Genomic DNA, 21,132 nt, shown 5'->3' on the forward strand with positions numbered 1-21,132 from the left:
AGATAGATAGATAGATAGATAGATAGATAGATAGATAGATAGATAGACAGACTATCCATTACAGAGAAATGACAAATTTACCATGCAGAATGAGACATGTTTATATTTTATACAATTATTGAAGGAATTTGTTTTTGTAAAATTATTTTTCTTTTATTTCCAGTTATGTAGGGGGTGGGAGGGAGAGAAAAAGATTTCTGTTCATTATAGAAAGGTGAGGAGATGCTATAGATGTGAAATTTTTTTAATTTTCAGAAAAAATCATTGTTATTAATTTTACTTATCTGCTTTTCTTTGTCACGAGAGATATCTTACACAGTGGAAATAATCTATAAATACATGCAATGTAAAAACAAAACACATCAATAAGTCTCTTGAAAAATTCATGAAGAATGGAGGGGTTGTGATTTGTGATAGTGGATGACATATCCACACTGATGAAATCAAGGATCTTTCAAAGTTTCAAAGTTAAATGTATACACACACACACACTCACACGTATAGAATAAAGTTCTCTTACTGGTTTTAATAAGATGGTTATGTTTCATCTTATAAGGAAGTATATATATTTTAGTAGAACCCAAAGTGAAGAAGATAGCCTGTCAATTTTTGCCTCAGAGTTAATTCACTTACAGACAGCCTTTTGTTTGGTTTCACTTTTGTCTTCATTTTTTATCTTGTTTTTTTTTTACTTCTGACTTAATTTGTTTCATTTTACATGCAAAATAGTACCTCTAGTGACAAAGTGAACAGTCATACTCTCTGTTGCTTTATGTTCTGTGCAGCACTAAAACGTGTAAGACATATCCTAAGACATAGGATCATATGGTGAGTGTTGTTATGCTTTGCTGAGCATCTCCAAATAAGATTGATCATTATCTCTTTCTCTTTTCCCTAGGTTTCTCTGAGTACCACAGAGGCAGCACTTGCATTGAATAGATATCTGTGTTCTGCTGTGCTCCCTCTCCTCACAAGACATGCTCCTTTGTTTGCTGGAACAGAGCATTATACCTCTCTGATTGATTCCACACTTCAGACCATCTATAGACTCTCCAAAGGACGCTCCCTTACCAAAGCACAGAGAGATACTATAGAAGAATGCCTGCTTGCTATCTGCAAGTAAGTACTATCCTTGTGTATTTCTCACTCATATTTATTCATTTGAATTCAATTGCACATAAGTGTGCACATGAATACAATTGTACATATGAGAACCTGAAGTCTGGGACATCTTCCTACAAATTTGACCCTCAACTATATATTTTCTCCAAAAACCCTCTTTACTCCATCCCCTATTCATTTTGTCTCTCCAATCAACTGCCTCCCATCACCTCATTCCTCTGACTGACTGTTATCTGACTACCACAAGATGGTAGTCAGTGCTGACTAGAATACTGAGGATAAGGTACCTAAGACCCCACATTATATAAGATGAGCAGTCAGTCTACCACCTCCTCAGGCAACACAAGATTTTCATTGCTAGGAGTTGATTGATGTTAGTAAGACTAATACTATCTGAGTTACCTGAAGGTCCCAAGCTATGGGGGTAAGCTTCTCAAATGCAATTCATTTGAATTCAGCAAATATGTATTACTAAGTTCTTGCCATGGTCTAGCGGCTAGGGCTACAAAGATGAAATGATACAGCCTTTGCCCTTAGGGACTGGCTGACAGTCTAGCTGGGGAATTAAGATGCAGATTTCTTCAGTACTTTGGTACAAAATCATGAAATCTGGGATAATATTGGTACAAGTTTCTCCCTCTATTAGCCAGTCAATATTTATTCAGCACCTAATATATGCCAGGCACTGTGCCTGAGGATACAAAAAGAGGCAAATGATAATCTCTGTCCTCAGGGAATTTACAGTCTAATGGGTGACAAACAAAAATGTACAAATAAGCCATAGAGAATTAAGAGGAATTAATTAACAGAGAGGAGACAATTAAGAGAGGTTGAGGAAGGCTTCCTGTAAGAAGGGGATTTTAGTTGGAACTTAAAGAAAACCAGGGAGATAAATGATGACCAGGGAGATAAAAGATGGGATCATAGATTTCACAAATCAGCAGAATGAATTATACATTAGAGAGAAGAGAAGCTACAGTGGATTGAAGAACAGGTAGATGTAAAGAATTTAAGGCATGAGAGCAGCACCTTGAGAACATAACAATATTAAAGGATTTATTTTTCAGGGTACAGAAGGCATGTCTGTAGTAGGAAGGAATGGGACAGTATATAGAGAAAGATTGAAGATGTATGAGGGAACAGAAAATTGATGGAGCCAAAGGCATACTGAAAATGGGAGGAAATGAGATCATAGTACAGGGATTGGCTTTAGCAAGAGAGGGAACCATCTCTTTCATCCTTTAAGACAGGAGGGAAGGAAGAGAAAATGGGAAAAGACTCAGAGGTTTAAAGAATGAATAGAGGGGTTTGGAGGGGTGAGGAGGGAAGAGATTAAGTAAACTCACATCAGAAACTCACTCTTCACTCTGAAGTAGGAGATGATTATCTACTTATAATATTTAAATGGATAGAATTTATATGCTAAGAAGGAAAAAGTAGGAGAATTAAAGTAGCTACTGTGTAGCTAGAGAGTCAGTAAGGTTAATAAAAGCATCCTAATAGGAGTAGCTACTGTGTAGCTAGAGAGTCAGTAAGGTTAATAAAAGCATCCTAATAGGATGCCTTAGTGAGGCTGTGTTTATAATTAAAAGTATTAAAGAATGAACTCCTTTGCATTACATACCTAAGCATACTATAAGCAGGTTCTTTATAAGGGTTTTAGTGCTAATACTCAGTTTCTTGGATTTCTACAGAATAGACACTGGAAAAGGTTTAAGATCGAAACCGGGTATGGGTTGATTAAAAGGGATGACTTTTTCAGAAACATATTCCTCATAAATTCTCATCCAAAGTTGGTCTTCCACAATCTGATTTTCAAATATAAGATAAAAAAAAGGTGCTAGCCTTTTTAAAGCCTTGGCTGTATCAAGAACCTTCTCTAATTTCCTTTTTTAAAAAGTTAGTATCTCTCTCAACTAAGTAGGAAAGTAAAATGAGATAGAATTGCATTTTAAACCAAAAAGATTATTAAGCAATTTCATACTTCCTTTCTATAGGGCAGCCTTGAGCACACTATCAAACTATAAACTCTTTGAGGACAGGAATTGTGTCTTACTTATGTTTCTATCTCCTGTGACCTCACACATATGAAGGGTTTTGATGTTTTTTGAATTGTTAAATAAGTGAACAGATAGCCAAATTTATGCCAGTAAAACTACCTAATGGATAAGTATTTACAAAAAAAAATTACCAATTTAGATTAAGAGAACAAGAAATAGAGTATAAATAACCCAATCTCAGAAAAAGCAATTGAACAAACCATAAATGAACTCCCACCCCCCCAAAAAATAATCCCAAAACCAGATGGATTTATAAGGGAATTCTGTAGAACATTCAAAGAACAATGATTCTATTATGCAAATTATTTAAAAATAGGAAAGTAAGAATTTCTACCAAATTCTTTCTATGATACAAAGTATCATATTGATAACCAACCAAGGGAGAGTCAGAACAGAGAAAGAAACCTATAGAACAATATTCCTAATGAAAATTGACTCAAAATTTTTAATTTAATTTAATTTAAAAACTTTTTAAGTGTTAGCAAAGTTGCTACAGCATATCAGAAAGATAATGCTATGACCAGGTTTTATTTATAACAGCAATGCAGGATCTGTTCAATATCAGGAAACAAATAGAATAGATCATATTAGTAACAAAAACAACAAAAATCATATGATTTAATCAATAGATGCAGAAAAAGAAACTTTTGACAAGATATAAAGCCTATCTGCTTGAAAAGAAGAAACACTAGAAAATATAGCAATAAGTAAACCTTAACTTAATAAAAGTATATTTTTCATAAAGTTTTCCAAAAAGGTAAAACAAGTGCTGATGGACTATGGGAAAATATACATTAATATACTATGATCTGGTCCAGCCATTCAGAAAGCAATTTGGAACTATGCCCAAAAAAAGGTATTTAACCATGGATACCATTTGATGCAGAGATATCACTATTAGGTCAGCCCCCCAAAAGGATCAAATACAAAAGGACCCATTTGATATAGCCCCTTTGTTTGTAATAATAAAGAATTAGGAACTGAAGGGCTACCCATCAATTGGGGAATGGCTGAATAATTTATGATATATGAATATAACACAACTATTGTGTTGTAAGAATTGATAAAGACAGTGGTTTCAAAGAATTCTGGAAGACTTGTATGAATTGATGCAGAGTAAAATGAGAAGAACCAGGAGAAAAATTTCTATAACAATATTATAAACAATATTGAAAGTCTTAGAAACTGTACTCAATAGTGTGACCAACCACAATGCAAAAGGACTTAAGAAACACACTAACCAACTCCTTATAAAGAAGTGATGGACTCAGAGTGAGGATTGAGATTTTTTTTCTGGACATGGTCAATGTGGAGATTTAACTAAACATGTTTTTGTTTGTCTTTTAGCCAGGGATTGTGTTTTTCTTGCCTCCTGAGTTGGGCATAGGAAGAGTTCCAGAGAAGCAAAGGCAGACATTTGGGGAGGGGGGCAGAATTTAATTTACAATAATTATAATAATACCATGGACTGGCATTATATTTAATGGGGACAGAGACCCCATGGACACTTTTAAATATTTGAAAATAAAAAGACTTTGCAAACACAAAAAAAATCATATTCAGGGAAAAATCTTTGCTACAAGTCTCTTTGATAAGGTTATCATATCCAAGATAGATAAGGACCTGATTCAAATATATAAGAATAAATTATTTCCTAATTTATAAATGGTCAAAGGTTATGAACACTTAGTTGTCAGAGGAAAAAAATCCAACTGGGAGTTGGTAGCTAACATCACCAGAATCCTGATTGGCTGATAAAATTTAGTGACTCTCAAAAGAAGAGAGGTTGGAGGGTAGAGTCAAAATGGCAGTGTAGAAGCAGGAAAACTCCATATGCCCCCTCCATAACCACCTCAAATACCTATAAAAATGACTCTGAACAAACTTTAGGGCTACAGAACCCACAAAGTGACAGATACAAACCTCCCGCTGAAGACAGCCCAGCAGGCTGGCAGGAAGGGTCCATCACAAAGCTCTGGGAGCAGAGCCCAGCCACGTGAGTCCATATTTTTAACCTCAGGGCAGCCATGACCAGCCCCGGCTGGAGGGACTTTGAGAGAGTGGATCACCAGCAGCTGTGGCGGTTTCCAAAATTATCAACCCATAAATTCCAAAGACAAAGTGAGAGTTCGGTGTGGACTTTGTGGGAATAGGGTGTTGGAGAGTGCAGTCCGGCCTCTGCCCCCCCAGAGGGAGAAGGGGCTTAGGCGCGGCAGCCACTGCCACGTGGCTGCTTCAGAGCTCCTGGCCTGAAGATTGTAGCGGGACCAAGCAACCAGTCTGAGGGGTTAAAGCTCTTGCTTTAAGCTGCTTGGATCTGGATTGCTGTCTAGGGTGGAGGTCCTGGGGTGCATGACCAATGTGCCAGAGCCAGTAGAGGCTTCTGAGAGGGTACCCAACTAATAGCTCTGGTAGTTGAGAAAACCCCAGCAATTTGGGACAAAGTTCTCCTCTCCGGAAACAGAGTTCTACTGTGGTAAAAAGCTCAAAAGTCAAGTAATTGAGTGGCAACATGAGCAAGCAAAGGAAGCAAAGCAAGCATAGCAATCCAATTTTGGATTCCTTTTTTGGGGGACAAAAAGGATCAAAGCACGGAACAGGAGGAAGACAATGAAGTCAGAACTCCTGTACCAATCGCTTCCAAGAAAAAATATGAACTGATTACAGGCCATAGGGGACCTTAAGAAGGATTTTGAAAATCAAATAAGTGGAGAAAATATTGGGAAGAGAAATGAGAATGATACAACAAAATCATGAAAAGAGAGTCAACAACCTGACTGAAGAAAATAACAGCTTAAAAAATAGACTAACTAAAATGGCAAAAGAGGCTCAAAAAGCCAATGAGAAGAATGCCTTAAAAAGCCAAATTTGCCAGATGAAAAAAGAATTTCAAAAGCTCACCAAAGAGAATAATACCTTCAGAATTACATTGGAGCAAATGGAAGCTAGTGACTTTATGAGAAATAAAGATACTATTAAATAGATCCAAAAGAATGAAAAAAATAGAAGGCAGTGTGAAATATCTCACTGGAAAAACCACTGACCTGGAAAATAGATGCAGGAGAGATAATTTAAAAATTATTGGACTACCTGAAAGCCATGATCAAAAAGAGAACCTAGAAATCATCCTTCAAGAAATTCTCAAGGAAAATTGTGCTAATGTTTTAGAACCAGAGGGCAAAATAGAGGTTGAAAGAATCTACCAATCATCTCTTGAAAAAGATCCCAAAAAGAAAACTCCTAGGAATATTATAGCCAGGTTCCGGAGTTCCCAGATCAAGGAGAAAATATTACAAGCAGCCAAGAAGAAACAATTTGAATATTGTGGAAACACAATCAGGATAACACAGGATCTGGCAGAGTCTACATTAAGGGACTGAAGGGCTTGGAATATGATATTCTGGAGGTCAAAGGAGCTAGGATTAAAACCAAGAGTCACTTCCCCAGCAAAACTGAATATCATGTTTCTGGGGAAAAAAATGGTCATTCAATGAAATAGAGAACTTTCAAGAATTCTTGATGAAAAAACCATAGTTGAATAGAAAATTTGACATTCAGATACAAGAAGCATGAGAAGGTAAACAGGGAAAAGAAATCATAAGGAACTTATCAAAGTTGAACTATTTACATTCCTACATGGAAAAATGACAATTGTAATTTATGAAACTTTTCTCATTATGAGAATAGTTGAAGGGAATATAAATGTGTGTATATATATATATATATATGTGTGTGTGTGTGTGTGTATATGCATGCATACATATATAAGTCTGTATAGGAGGGCATATGGGCATATATATATATATATACATATGTGAGTGTGAGTATACATGTATACAAATATACATAGACAGAGGGCACAGGACCAATTGAATAGGAAGGTATGATACTTAAAAGGTGAAACTGAGAGATGAGAGAGGATTATAATGAGAGGAGATGGGGAGAGACAGAATGGGGTAAATTATCTCATATAAAAGAGGCAAGAGAAAACTGTTACAATGGAGGGGAAGAAAAGGAAGGCAAAAGGGAATGAGTCAACCTTACTCTTACTGAATTTGGCTGAGGGAGGGAAGTTGGAAGCACACACTTTTGAAAAGGGACAGGGTCAAAGTAGAGAATAGAACAAGTGGGGGTTGGGATAGGACAGAGGGGAATATAGTCAGTCTTTCACAATATATACACTATGGAAATGTTTTGCATAGCTACACATGTACAACCTATATTGAATTGCTTATCTTTCCAGTAAGGGTGGGTGATGAGGGAGGAAGGGAATGAATCTGGAATTCAAAGTTTTAAAATCAAATGTTTAAAACATATATATATATATATATATATATATATATATATATATATATATATATGCAACTGGGAAATAAGATATACAGGCACTGGGGTATAGAGATCCATCTTGCCCTACTGGAAAGTAGGAGGGAGTATGGGAGAGGATATAGGAGAGAGCAGATTGGAGGAGGTGGTTTACAGTGGAATCACTGTTCTGGGGTGGTGGGTAGGGGAAAGATGTGGAGAAAATTTGTAACTCAAAATCCTGTGGAAATGAATGATGTAAACTAAAAATAAAAATTAATTTAAAAAAAAGAAGAGAGTTTGTTGAGAAAGAACCTTAGAAATATCTAGACTAATCTACTCTCTTAGATGTGAGGAAAATTGAGTCCTAAAGAGGCCAAGTGACTTATCCAAAGTCATTTGAGCATTTCTTGAGCATACTTTAACACATTCTTCTTCTAGATAGCATAAATGGATTTAGTTTAACTAAACAGATGTGTGTTAAATATGAAATATGTGTATTAGGCATTTTGTTAGGGCCTGGAGAAGATTAGAGGTAAAAAAATAACATGGACCTCATATTCAAGAAGTCTAAAATATAACAGGGATTTGATACAAGCACAGACAAGTATGCTGCAAGGTAAAATGTGATCTGTCCAAAGTAGAGATCCAAGCAAAATGCTCTAAAAATACAAAGAGGAAGAGCTCAACTGGTGAGTTTGGAGGAGAAAGCTACGCCGTCAAGGGAACAAAGAAAGATCAAGTTCTAGTCTTGGGAAATTAAAATATATGGAAATGAAACTTATGTCAGGCAAAATTAGAGAATAGTAGTCCAAACTGTAGTTTGCATTAAAATAATAGGATTAAATAAGCTTACTCATGTTGGTCAGCTGAGATAATTATAAATTTATAGTGAGCACAGTTTAATGATTTTCTTTAGCTCCATTCAACAGCACTAGAATAAGTACAAAGGTAGAAGATAAGAGTAAAGAGTCGTTGAGTTTTGACAAGTCATAATTGGCAATAAGACAAGGGCACAAAGGAGTTGAGAGTGGAGGATAGTGTAGCATTGACTCAGCTAAGAGGTAAGAAGAGGGAAAGGAAGAGAGAGCAACTAGTGCAGGAATGATGCCCTAAGGGAGAACTGAGTAGTTATCCAAGTGAAAATGTCCCTTGGACAGTTATAAATGTGGAATAAGATCTCAAAAGAATTGGGGTTGATTATGGATTTTAAAGTCATCCACCTAGCAGTATCGAAACCATGAGAAAGAGGGAGATTAAGAAAAATATTGATAGAGAAAAAGACAGTGGATAAGCTCTTACGTGTGGTGGTAGGACGACAATAAACTAGCAAAGAAGATGAAGTAGCAGTCATATAGGGAGAAAACCTGAGATAACAGTGTTGTCGAAGCTAAGAGAACACATCCAAAAAGAGAAGGTAGCCATCGGCATCAAATGTTACAGAAAATTCAAGGAGCATGGGGATTAAGGAAAGGTTGTTGGATTTGACAGATCATTGGCAGCCTTTAAAAGAATGGTTTCAATAGAGTGGCAGGTTAGAAAACCAAGTGATTAAATAATGAATGGATGGGGAGCATATAGAGGCAGAAAGTGTAAACTACCCTTCATAAAAATTTAGCACCAAAAAGCAAATTCCCTTCACTTTCTAGTAGAAGTCTATACTTTTTAAAGGTCATTTATTATTTCCTCATGAACTAAAATACATTGAAGAACTTTTGTTTTTGTATCTAATTGCTTTGAGACTTTTCATAAGGTACTGATAATGTATTTTTTCCCCCTTTTCCACACTCCAGTCATTTACGGCCTTCCATGTTACAGCAGCTCCTGCGCCGTCTTGTTTTTGATGTACCACTTCTCAATGAGTACTGTAAAATGCCGCTTAAGGTAAATATCCTTTCTAGCAATTAAATCCAGTCTGTGGCACAGAAAGTGTACAACAAAACAAACCGTTTTCACCATTTTCAGAAGAAAGGCATCTGTGCAATTGAATTCATTCCTTTAAGTTTCTAGTTAGCAACTAGGACATGACCAGCAAAAACTTACCTCCATTCTTAAGGGTGAGGATGGCAAATATGCAAGATTCAATTGATCTGTTTGATTTTCTTTAAATATTTTTATTAGTTGCTAATTCCAATTGCATTAATAATTTCGTATATGAGATAATTCAAAGTGCTTTGGACTGTCTTTCAACCTCACTTTTAAACTACAGTACATTGGTTCTTTTGTATTTGATACCATATTTCACTGCATAATTGTTGTCACTGTGTAATTATCCACCCTTTTTTTTCCAGTCCAAAAGTTGGTTTATAACCTTTTATCTAGTAATCATCACATAGTATATAATTCTGTGAGTCATGCCACTTAAAAGGTAAACAGAGCAGCAATGTATTCACCAGTGGCAAATGGATGTGCTTTTATCTCTCAAGCATTTTAAGCCAGGAGCCTAGAATTCTCAGCCCATTCACATTGTTGATATATTTCCAAAAGCCAGCTTAGATGGTTTGTTTAGAGTGCTGCAGTACTAAACCATATATTGTCACTTAACCCAGTGAAGATCCATGGCAGGGAGGCGGGGGGAGAGAGGGTGGAGAGAGGAGTGAGTAGGCCGGTGAAGCTGCCATGAATAAGTCACATGGTATGGTAAGACTTGCATCTTCCCAATTTTAATGTATATTCATGAATATTCCATTCATCCTAACCTTGCACCTAAGACAGTAATAAATGATTTTTAATTAATACCTACACAATTTTAAAATGCTTCATATAATGGTTGAACCCTGCTTTTTGCAAAAAAAAAAATGGCATAAAACTCTGCGACAATTATGTGGTAAAATACTGGTTTTTCCTTCTTCCTCATTTCTAGAGGCTATGTCTTGTGTTCTTATACTTTATTTCCAAATTTTGGGGAGAAGCATAACAACTCCTATTTCAATATCACTTTTGTTGTTTTTCTTTAATAAGCACTGAGGGAAAAAGAGTCATATCTTTCACTTTAAATGTATATATTTTTTTCCTAATTAAGCAAGTCACTAAACCTCTCTGAGTTTCAATTACCTGATCTATAAAATGAAGGTGTTGTACTAGATAATGGTCTCTAAGAATCTAGGATCCTAGCCTAAGATCGAAATCTAAGATCCCTCTGCTTTTCCTATAACAGTCTTTTTAGTTTTTGTTATTCTTATTCAATAGCTAACATTTATATATTTATATATTTTTAATCTTATATACATTATCTTATTTGATTGTTACAGATGAGGACACTGAGTCTTTTGTAGGTAAAGTGTCTTGCCCATAGTCATACAGCTAGAGCCTTTATTTGAACTCACTTCTTAATTCTATCGTTTTATCCATTGTGCTTATTTGCCTCTCACTTAAATCATTTTTAAAAAGTGAATTGATATGAAATCAGTTTTTACCCAGTGTTACTATACATGAAGAACTGAGGCTCAAAGTCATTCTTTAATTGTGTGTCATGCAACAAGTTCTTAGCAGAAGAAGAGGTAGCAGTCATAGCCCCTGGATTCCCTGTTGTTTATTCGAATCACCCATTGACCTCACTTTTTTCCAGGGTTTGGGATAGGAAGTGGTAGAGGTAGGATTTAAGCCCCAGTAATCTAATGCTAAGACCAAAACATTTTCCACTGCAACATGAAATAATGGGCTTCTCATGCCTGCAGAAAGTTAAACTGAAGACTGCATCTTAAGAGTTCCCAGTACTTCAAACCTCCCCTTGCTGGCTGACACAGGCACAGGTCCTGTATCAGTCAATTCTTTTCTTACAACACAAATTCCTAAGATATTTGTAATGTTCTGCTGCCCTCTCCTGGGCAGGAGATGTCAGACTACTCAGCCCTGGATGTCTTCTAACACTAACAGGTGAGATGATTTAGAGAAAAAAGGAGGCAAGAGGAAGACCTAGATCAAGCCTGTACAACCTAGGGTGGCAGCTACTTATGGCCCTTGGGCCGCTTGCTGCATGCCACAGGATTTCAGACAGCCCAAGAAAAATGTAGAGGAAAAGCATGCTTTGCAGATATAACTGGCCTGCAGGCCACAGGTTGTACAGGCCTGAGCCTCTTCCAAACCCTCATCATGAGAATTGCATAGGAATTAACATATTTATGGGGTGACAAAGAGTTGGACATGCCTAAAATGACTGAACAACAACAAAGCACATTGAGAGTCAAAGCATTAGACCATATCACTCCTGCCCCTAATGGGTCAGTACTATAAAATAAAGAAATTAACTCTACTTTTTTTTTCGCTTATAACTTAGACAAAGGTATGGTAGGAGAATCATAGTTAAGCAAATTCAACCAAATCCACACAGCTGGTTAAAACATGAAATACGTCTTTTTCTTATACTGTTTGAAGGTCTTTCTGCTGTTCCTTTTACTATATATCTTTAATACTCTTCTCATCATGCTGACTTGCTATTTTTGCACAACGATAATTTTGTGTGTATTACAAAGCATTGGTGAATTTTCTCTGCTTCACCCTGAAAGTACTCTTTTGTTCCAACTTCCTAGCTTTTGACAAATCATTATGAACAGTGCTGGAAGTATTACTGCCTCCCTTCAGGATGGGGGTGCTATGGCTTGGCAGTGGAAGAAGAATTACATTTGACAGAGAAGCTCTTCTGGGGGATTTTTGACTCTCTCTCTCATAAGGTAATGACTATGTCATTAAAGGAAGTGAGGGACACAATGGTCCAAGGGATTAGTGAGGAAGAATACAGACAAGGGCTCTTAAACTTTGTCTTTGTTTTCAGAGCTTTGACAAAAGACATATTCTTTTCACTGAGGCTATAACCCTTCATAATTAAATTATTTTTTCCCCTCACATAAAAAAATACACATTGGAAGTCATCAGAGGGCTATATTGACCCAACTTGCTGCTATTACTTCCTTTACCACCTTCTTCCTTTTGTTGGACTGAGCCATAACTCAGCCACCCCATAAGAATAACAGCTTGCATTTTTATAGTATTTTAATGTTTGCAAACCCCCTTGACGACAACAAACTTTTCAATATAAGCATCATTATGTCATTATCCCAATTTTACAAATGAAGAAACTATTTCCCTGAGAGGTTAAATAATTTTCCTGTGGTCACATAACTAGTTAGTATCTGAGGTCAGAGTTGAGCCCAGGTCTCCTGCCTCCCATGTCCAGTATCTCTCAAAATTGATATGCTTTGAGAAACTATTTCACAAAAAGTTTTACTCCTTTTTTTAGTCCTTGTTAACAAGCCCTGATTTTATTCAAAGCAGAAATGAAAACTGCCCTCTAATTCTAATGTCCTCTTTTCTGCTTAGACAGAATTTTAGGTTTGTAGATTTAGCAATAATTTATATAATTCCTCAGTCTTAGGGGACCAAATTACTTAAGATAGACCCCTAGTTTCCAAATGTCACTATTTCCCTCTGCCACTTTTCTTTGTGGGTCTTGATATCACCATCATCAGGAGATTAGATCTGGGTATTCCTAGTTTTCCTCGATAAAACCTGGAGCTCAGTTATAGTTTGTTTACTGCCTCCCCTCTCTTTAGAATTTTTTGGCCATCAAGCTTCATGTCTTCATTGTAACCAGCTCCCTAGCCATATTAGCTTACCATTCCTCACTCTAAGATGGAATGAACAGAATACAAATGTATACCTGGGCAGTTTGCTAATAATTTATAAGACCCATATAATTATTCCTATTCCTGTTACTAATGAAAGCAATAATTAATATTTATATAGCACTTTAAGATTTCAAAGTGGATTCCTCACAAAACTTTAAAAAAAAAACTGACCAGAGCTTCTGTGCTGCATCAGTTTCAATAAGTACCAAAAATATATAAATAGAGGCCCTCATGACTTGGGTGAGATGGCAGGCCCAAGGGAAAAGAAAGAACTGTTAAAATATACCATTACTTAAAACTTGGCCATTACAAAATTTTGACCATAAGTTTATTTTGTTGTATCCATATGGACAAGGACATAATACCTTCACTTCTCATGTCACTTCAGTTTCCAATGATATCCCCACAGTATCTACCACAAATTATTAAGGAGCAGATGGGTACTCCTTTCTTTTTCTGGAAAATAAGTGAGCTTGGTTATCATTCTTATTTCTTCTGATGCTTCTGCATTATGGCTGTGATTCACTTACTAACATGTTATGTGTTTTTTAAATTAGATTTTCCAACTAGTTCCTATCTTTCCCACAGAGATATGACACAGATCTCTTCCGAATGGCCTTACCTTGTCTCAGTGCAATAGCTGGGGCCTTGCCACCTGATTATTTAGACACCAGAATCACAGCCACATTGGAAAAGCAGACCTCAGTGGATGCAGAAGGCAACTTTGACCCCAAACCTATCAATACCATCAAGTGAGTCCAAAATATTTTCTAAATTAATGTTTTTGTCATATGGCTATTCTTTTCTCCAAAGGCACTAGCTCATCAAGATTTGACTTATCTCTCTGGCTAGTACCTCTCCTTGCAACCCTAAATAGTATAAGTCATTTTTCAAGGGCCCCATATTTTTTATGCTATTTTAAAATATAATTAATTTATATTTGATTATGTACTACATTATCACTCTTTGGTTTTCTTCATGATAAAATAAAGAGATGAGTTCTTTCCACTGAGTAAATATAGCTTAAAGCCCTAAGTCAGTTTCCCTGATAAATGATGCAATTAGTTTATTAATGGTTTTTGACAAAGCCTTCATTTAGTTTGTAAATTAGTATTGTAAGTTCTAATAGTATAATAAATCAAAATAAATCCATTAACATTTAATTCAATTTCCATTCAACAATCATATATTAAACATTTGCTGTCTGTAGTGCACTCTGTGCTAAGTCCTGGATGTGTAAACAAATTTATTGAGGCCTCAGAAGAATGTAGCAAGGACAGTTAATCTCCCTCTTTGAGAAGCTGTTTAGCCTTTAATGTTATAGTAAGCAACTTTCAGGTGTTTTTAGAACACAAAATATTGTGTCCTTCAAACCTGAAGTGCATTTTCATTCTGTTCCAAAACATCTCAGTATTTTTTATTAATGCTGATTTTACTATCCAGGCTTTTGTATCATCTGAACAATATAATTAATGCCCTATAAATTTCTTCCTCCCTCCATTCAGCTGCAGACAATAAAATATTTCTGCTTAAGAGTGTTTCACACAGTCTGCATGACTTTCTTTTTGTTCCCAAATATACATTAAAGTGAAGAACTCTGAACCTCCTAAATTGTTGTTGATCAGGAGACAGGTTGAAATCCATATAACCTGATTCAAATAGATAAACATTTAGTAAGCACTCAATTCTCTGGAACTATAAGCTGCTAATTGACATTGATATAGGAGGTTTGCTTCCTATACTGATGAAATCACAGGTCCAAAATAATAATACTAATACATAATAATAAATTGTTCAAGGATCTGTGCTGGACATTGCAAATGACAAAGCCAAAAATGAAACAGTACTTGCACTCAAGGAGCTTGAATTCTACTTGGGGGTGAGGGGATGGGAAAAGGAGGTGTATATATATATCTGTGTGTACATATATATATACAGATACGTACATTTTAAATGTATAAAATAATGCAAAATAATTTGAAAGGGGATCATGCACTGGCAACTGGGTTGGGAGGTAGGAATGTTGTCAGAAGATGCCTAGGGTAGGATGTGGCACCTAACTTAAGCTTTGAAAGAATTTAGGAATTCTATAAAATAGAGAGGAAGGAATTCATTTAAGACGTGGCAGCCTACTTATGTAAAGATAGAAATTGGAATATAGTTTACAGAAAATAGCTAGCAGACCAATTTCAGTGGAACAGAGTATTTATAAAAAATTCACTTCAAGCTCAGAAATTCTGCTTCCAGGAGCCAAGATGGCAGAGTAAGAAGTAAGTCACTCTCACCCTCCCTTATTGACCTCTGAAATCCCAGAGAATATCTCCCCAGGAAAAACCCTGGAACAGCTGAGCCAACAGAAAGACAGGGGTGCAGCACTCTTGTAGCCCAGGAAGCTTGGAAGATTAACGTGAAAGGTCCCTTTCACTCTGGGGGAGGGGGAGCAGTACAGGAGAGGAGACATCCCAGCAAGCCAGCAGCAAGCCCCACCTCAGTAAACCAATGGGAGATCCTCAGCCCCAAGGTGGTAGAGCAGGCAAGCGCCAACACAAGGACCCCTAAGTGTCTCAGCACAGGCAGGGGAACCAGTAGACACCATCTTAGAAAACCACCATGTGCACCAGCATTCTCCAACAGTCAAATCTCCCAGTACTTCAGCAGAATTCCAGAAGTACAACTCCAAGGAAGCCACAGTTCCAGACCTGCAGATATTCTCCAGCAGCCAAACATTTGAGTGCTTTAAAGAAGCCTGGGTGAGCAGGCATTCCCTAGGGGCAAGTCTCCCCTCCCAACCCCAAGAACTCCAGTGTTGACAACCCTGGCTCAGCACCAGGAAAGTTGCCAGATCCCTACAGACTCCAGTTGCCAGCACCTGAGGCCCCAGCAAACAAAGTCAATGACTAGGTCCCAGGTTCCCAGCACAAGAAGTCTGGGTCAGTGCCCCCTGCACTCTAGCAGGAGAGCTCATCTTAAAAAGCCAGAAAATAGGCAAACACCATGAACAAAAAGCAGAAATGGACAATGACCATAGACTCTTATTATGAGGACAGGGAAGATGAAGGCACAAATTCATAAGAGGACACCATTGTCAATATACCCACATACCCACATCTGAAACCTCAAAGGGGAATATAGACTGTCCTCAAGCCCAAAAAGCCTTCTTGGAAAGCTCAAGAAGTATTTTAAAAGTCAGATAAGAAAAGTAAAAGAAAAATTGGGAAAAGAATTGAGAATAGAGTCCATAACTTAGAAAAAGAAGGACAAAAATTGACTGTAGAAAGCAAATCCCTAAAAAATACAACTGGCTGGGGCGGCCAGGTAGCACAGCGAGTAAGAGCACCGGCTCCAGTGTTGAGAAGACCTGGAGATTGAATCCCGGGCTCAGACACTTAGCAACCACCCAGAAACACCTGGCCATGTAACCTTGAGCAAGTTACTTAACCCCAATTGCTTAGGGGCGGCCAGGTGGCTCAGCAAGTGGGAGCACTGGCTCCAGTGTCGGGATGACCTGGATCAAATCTGGGCTCAGATACTCAGCACCACACCCAGAAATAATAACTGGCCGTGTAACCTTGAGCAAGTTACTTAACCCCAATTGCTTAAAAAAAAAAATACAACTGGCCAAATGGAAAAAAACTGTACTCTGAATGAAACAACTCCTTGAAAAGTAGAATTGGCCAAATGGAAAAGAAGGTACAAAAATCCAATAGAAAAAAACAATTTGTTAAAAATTAGAATTGGGCAAGTGGAAGCTAATGACTCTGAAAATCAAGTATCAGTCAAACAGAGGCAAATGAATGAAAAAAATGGAAGAAAACGTAAAATAACTCATTGGCAAAAACAACTGACCTAGAAAATAGATCCAGGAGAGACAATTTAAAAATTATTGGTCTACCTAAAAACCATAATTTTAAAAAAGAGCCTGGATATAATCTTTTATGAAATCATTAAGGAAAACTATCCCAAGGTCCTAGAACCAGAAGTTAAGATAGTTATTGAAAAAATGCACCAATCACTTCCTAAAAGAGATCCCATATTGAAAATGTCAAGGAATATTGTAGCCAAATTCCAAAGTTGCCAGGTCAAAGAGAAAATACTGCAAGCAGCCAGAAAGAAACAATTTAAATATCATGTTAGGATTATGCAGGACCTTGTAGCTTCTACATTAAAGGATCAGAGGGCATGGAATACAATATTCCATAAGGCAAAGGAACTTAGATTAAAACCAAGGATCAGCTATCCAGCAAAATTGAGCATAATCTTTCGGGAGAGAAGATGGATATTCATTGAATCATGGATATTAATTGAAATAGGGGATTTCCAAACCTTCCTGATGAAAAGACCAGAGCTGAACAGAAAATATGGTCTTCAAATATAAGATTCAAGAGAGGCATAAAAAGGTAAATGGGAAAGAAAAAACAATATGTTATTAATAAAGGCAAACTGTTTACACCCCTACAAGGGAAGATGACACTTATAACTCTTGAAAACCATATCATTGTTATAACATTTGAAAGGGATATATATAGACCAAGGGTGTGGGTATAAGTTGACTTTGATGTGATGATAAAAAAAATCTAATTAAGTGGTGAAAAGGGATTGCACTGGGAAAAGAGGAAAGGAGGAGGCAGACAGGAGTAAATTATATCACTTGAAAAGGCACAAAAACCTATTATAGTAGAGGGAAAGAAGGAAGGGAGATGAGTATTGTTTGAATCTTATTCTCATCAGATTTGGCTCAAAGAGGAAATAACATAATTAGTTAGGTATAGAAATCTAACTTACCCAATAGGAAGTAAGAGGGGAAAGGGGAAAGAAAAGGGAGGGGTGGATAGAAGAAAGTAAAGAAGTAGTAAGGGGAAAGGGAAAGAAAATGGAGGGGGTTGATAAAAGGGAGGGCAGACTGAGGAAGTGAGGTTGTCAAAAGCAAAACTGATGAGGAGGGAAAGGGAGAAAGAAGAGAGAAAAGTATAAATGGGGTGGGGAAAGGGTGGAGGAAAGTCACAGTAATCCTAACTGTGAATGGGAATGGGATGAATTCTCTGATAAAACAGAAATGGATAGGAGAGGGAATTAAGATCTATAATCCTGTATGTAATATGTTTACACAAAACATATTTGAAGCAGAGGGGTGCACAAAGAGTAAAGGTAAAAGGCTAGAGCAGCATATATAATGCTTCAGTTGAAGTGAAAAAAAAAGCAGGGGTAGCAATCCTAATCTCAAACAAAGCAAAAGTAAAAATAGAGCTGATTAAAGAGATAAGAAAATAAAACTACATACTGCTAAAAGGTATGATAGACAATGAAGTAATATCATTACTAAACATATATACACAAAATGGTATGGCATCCATATTCTTAGAGGAGAAATTAAGGGAGTTACAGGAAAAAATAGATAACAAAACTATACTAGTGGGAGAACTCAAACTCCCCCTCTCAGAACAAGATAAAACTAACCACAAAATAATCAAGAAAGAAGTTAAAGAGATGAGTAGAATTTTAGAAAATAGGAAGAAATTAGAACTATCTATAGTCATATGAGAAGATGCTCTAAATCACAATTGATCAGAGAAATGTAAATCAAAATAACTCTGAGGTACCATCTCACACCTATCAGATTGGCTAACATGACAAAACAGGGAAATGATAAATGCTAGAGAAGATGTGGGAAAACTGGAACACTGATTCATTGTTGGTGGAGTTGTGAACTGATCCAACCATTCTGGAGAGCGATTTGAAAAAGGGCTATAAAACTGCATACCCTTTGACCCAGTAATACCACTTCTAGGTCTGTATCCCAAAGAGATCATAAAAACAGGAAAAGGACCCACATGTACAAAAATATTTATAGCAGCTCTTTTTGTGGTGGCAAAGAATTGAAAATTATGGGGATGCCAATCAACTAGGGAATGGCTTAACAAGTTGTGGTACATGAATGATAGAATACCATTGTGCTTTAAGAAATGATGAGCAGGTAGACTTTAGGAAAACCTGAAAAGACATATATGAACAGATGCTGAGCAAAATGAGCAGAACCAGAACTTTGTACATAGTAACAGCCACATTGCTCAATGACTGACTTTTGATAGACTTAGCTCTTCTCAGCAATGCAAAGATCTAAGACAACTCCAAAATACTCATGATGGAAAATACTATCCACATCCACAGAAAGAACTTTGGAGTCTGAATGCAGATGGAAGCATTCTATTTGCTCTCCTTTTCTTTTGTTGTTTTGTTTGTTTTTCTTGTAGTTCTTAATTAATTCTAATTCTTCTTTACATCATGACTAATGTGAAAATCTCTTTAATATGAATGTATAAGTAGACCCTGTTATCAGATTGCATTCCATCTTGGGGAGGGAGAAGAAGAAAGAGGGGGAGAAAATGTAAAACTCAAAATCTTATGGAAGTGAATGTTGAAAACTAAAAACTAATTACTTAATTATAAAAAAATAAGTGTTTTTAATGATGAAAATAAAATTCACTTCATGTGTGTTGAACCCATAATACTAGAACCTTAGAAAGGGCTTTTTTATTTTAGCATTCTTCACCCCTGGAGATGTGTTGAAATTTATGACAGTTCCAGATTGGAGCCATGAGGATGACAGATGGGGTGCTTTGGATGAAAAGTCTTCATCATATAACCCTTATCTAGACATGCCTAAAGGTCTTTTTTTCTTGTTTAGGCCTGTCCTGATATGTGATTTACATTACCTAATCTAGTCATTCATTTATGCTAATAAGTAAAACACTAGGGACATAAGACTTTGAGGAGAGATTACAAAGGAATATGGTCCTCTCCTCAAGGTACTTACAATAGAATAGTGGAGACAAGACAAACAGAAATGGAACAAACATCAGTGAAAACAGAAAGGTAAGATGTCATCAGTTACCATTAAGTAGATTAAAAATGAGTTTATTGTGAGAAATAGAGTCATATGGGATTAGTACAAAGTCTACTAAGAGTGTTCTTAGAAATTCTGTCATAGACACAGACATGTATACATATCAGCACATCACAGGCATATTACCTATGTGACATAAATTTCACCCAAAAAGAATCTTAATGGATTTTCCCCCAGATAGGAATTGAACATTACTTCTGAACACCACCTTTACTAAAAAACACTCTTAATTAAAGCTAAATAGATTTCACCAAGCACAACTTTTTTATCAACAAGCCCAGTGAAAAGAAATAAAGGTGAATTTGTATCAGATTCTTTAGCATTCTTTTTTTGTCTTGTACCTATACCTTGGTACATGGGAAGCCACTGGTCAACGTTGCTGATTGCCCTGATGTTCCAGAACTCTGCTAAATTATGTTTGGTCCCAGTATTAACCCCAACTCCCTGTTTCTATCTAAAGAGGAAACATTCTGACAGTTCAGAATTGCTCCGACTCTCTCCACTTGTGCCTGGTGATATGATGGCACTTTTTTTCCCTCTCTCTTTCAGCTATTCTCTTCCTGAAAAACTGGAATATGTGGTCACCAAGTATGCTGAGCATTCACATGACAAATGGGCTTGTGACAAGGTAGGGATTTTCATCCAACTAACAATGTCAGGAAGAGCTAAAGAACATTAAAGGGTTGAATCTTGGAAATCTGCCCAATGTATCTAAGTGACAGACTTACCATTCCAAGAACATTCATTATTTGAGAGCAGCAATTTCCTGAGGTTTGTGGAGGTCAGTGGAAGAGGAGGCAGCAGCTGCTGCTGCAATGTTTTTTTATACCAGTCAAGGAAATGCTCACTTCTAGAAATGTTAACTTTTTTCTTAGCATCAAAGAGTATGGAATTTGCATATGCATACTTGCTGTGGATTTGGGGTAAGAGGGAAAGGAAGCAGAAGTGAAATTTATTACCTTTGGTTTTAGACTAAAATCAGTCAGTCCACAAGTATTTATTAATTGCCTAATGTGTGCCAGCTTTGTGCTCCATGTGGAGGCACAAAACAAAAATGAAAGTCACTTCTGTCTGGGTAAACACACACTCATTCTCTGTCTCTCTGTCTCTCTGTCTCTCT

The 21,132-nt window shown here is 36.7% G+C and overlaps 1 protein-coding gene across 1 annotated transcript in view; it reads left to right on the forward strand.

Annotated features, from left to right (window-relative positions):
• RYR3 (ryanodine receptor 3) overlaps positions 1-21,132 on the forward strand; it is a 777,114-nt gene that overhangs the window by 592,129 nt on the left and 163,853 nt on the right. Inside the window, exons 48-52 of the mRNA XM_069097663.1 lie at positions 899-1,119; positions 9,281-9,371; positions 12,017-12,157; positions 13,700-13,863; positions 20,562-20,640. Of these exons, the coding sequence (XP_068953764.1) occupies positions 899-1,119; positions 9,281-9,371; positions 12,017-12,157; positions 13,700-13,863; positions 20,562-20,640 (696 nt within the window). The remainder of the gene's footprint in view (positions 1-898; positions 1,120-9,280; positions 9,372-12,016; positions 12,158-13,699; positions 13,864-20,561; positions 20,641-21,132) is intronic.

This window comes from Petaurus breviceps, unplaced genomic scaffold (genome assembly GCF_028583685.1).
Source record: "Petaurus breviceps papuanus isolate PSGF00001 unplaced genomic scaffold, PetGlider_PUasm1.0 37, whole genome shotgun sequence".
Classification (NCBI taxonomy): Eukaryota; Metazoa; Chordata; class Mammalia; order Diprotodontia; family Petauridae; genus Petaurus; species Petaurus breviceps.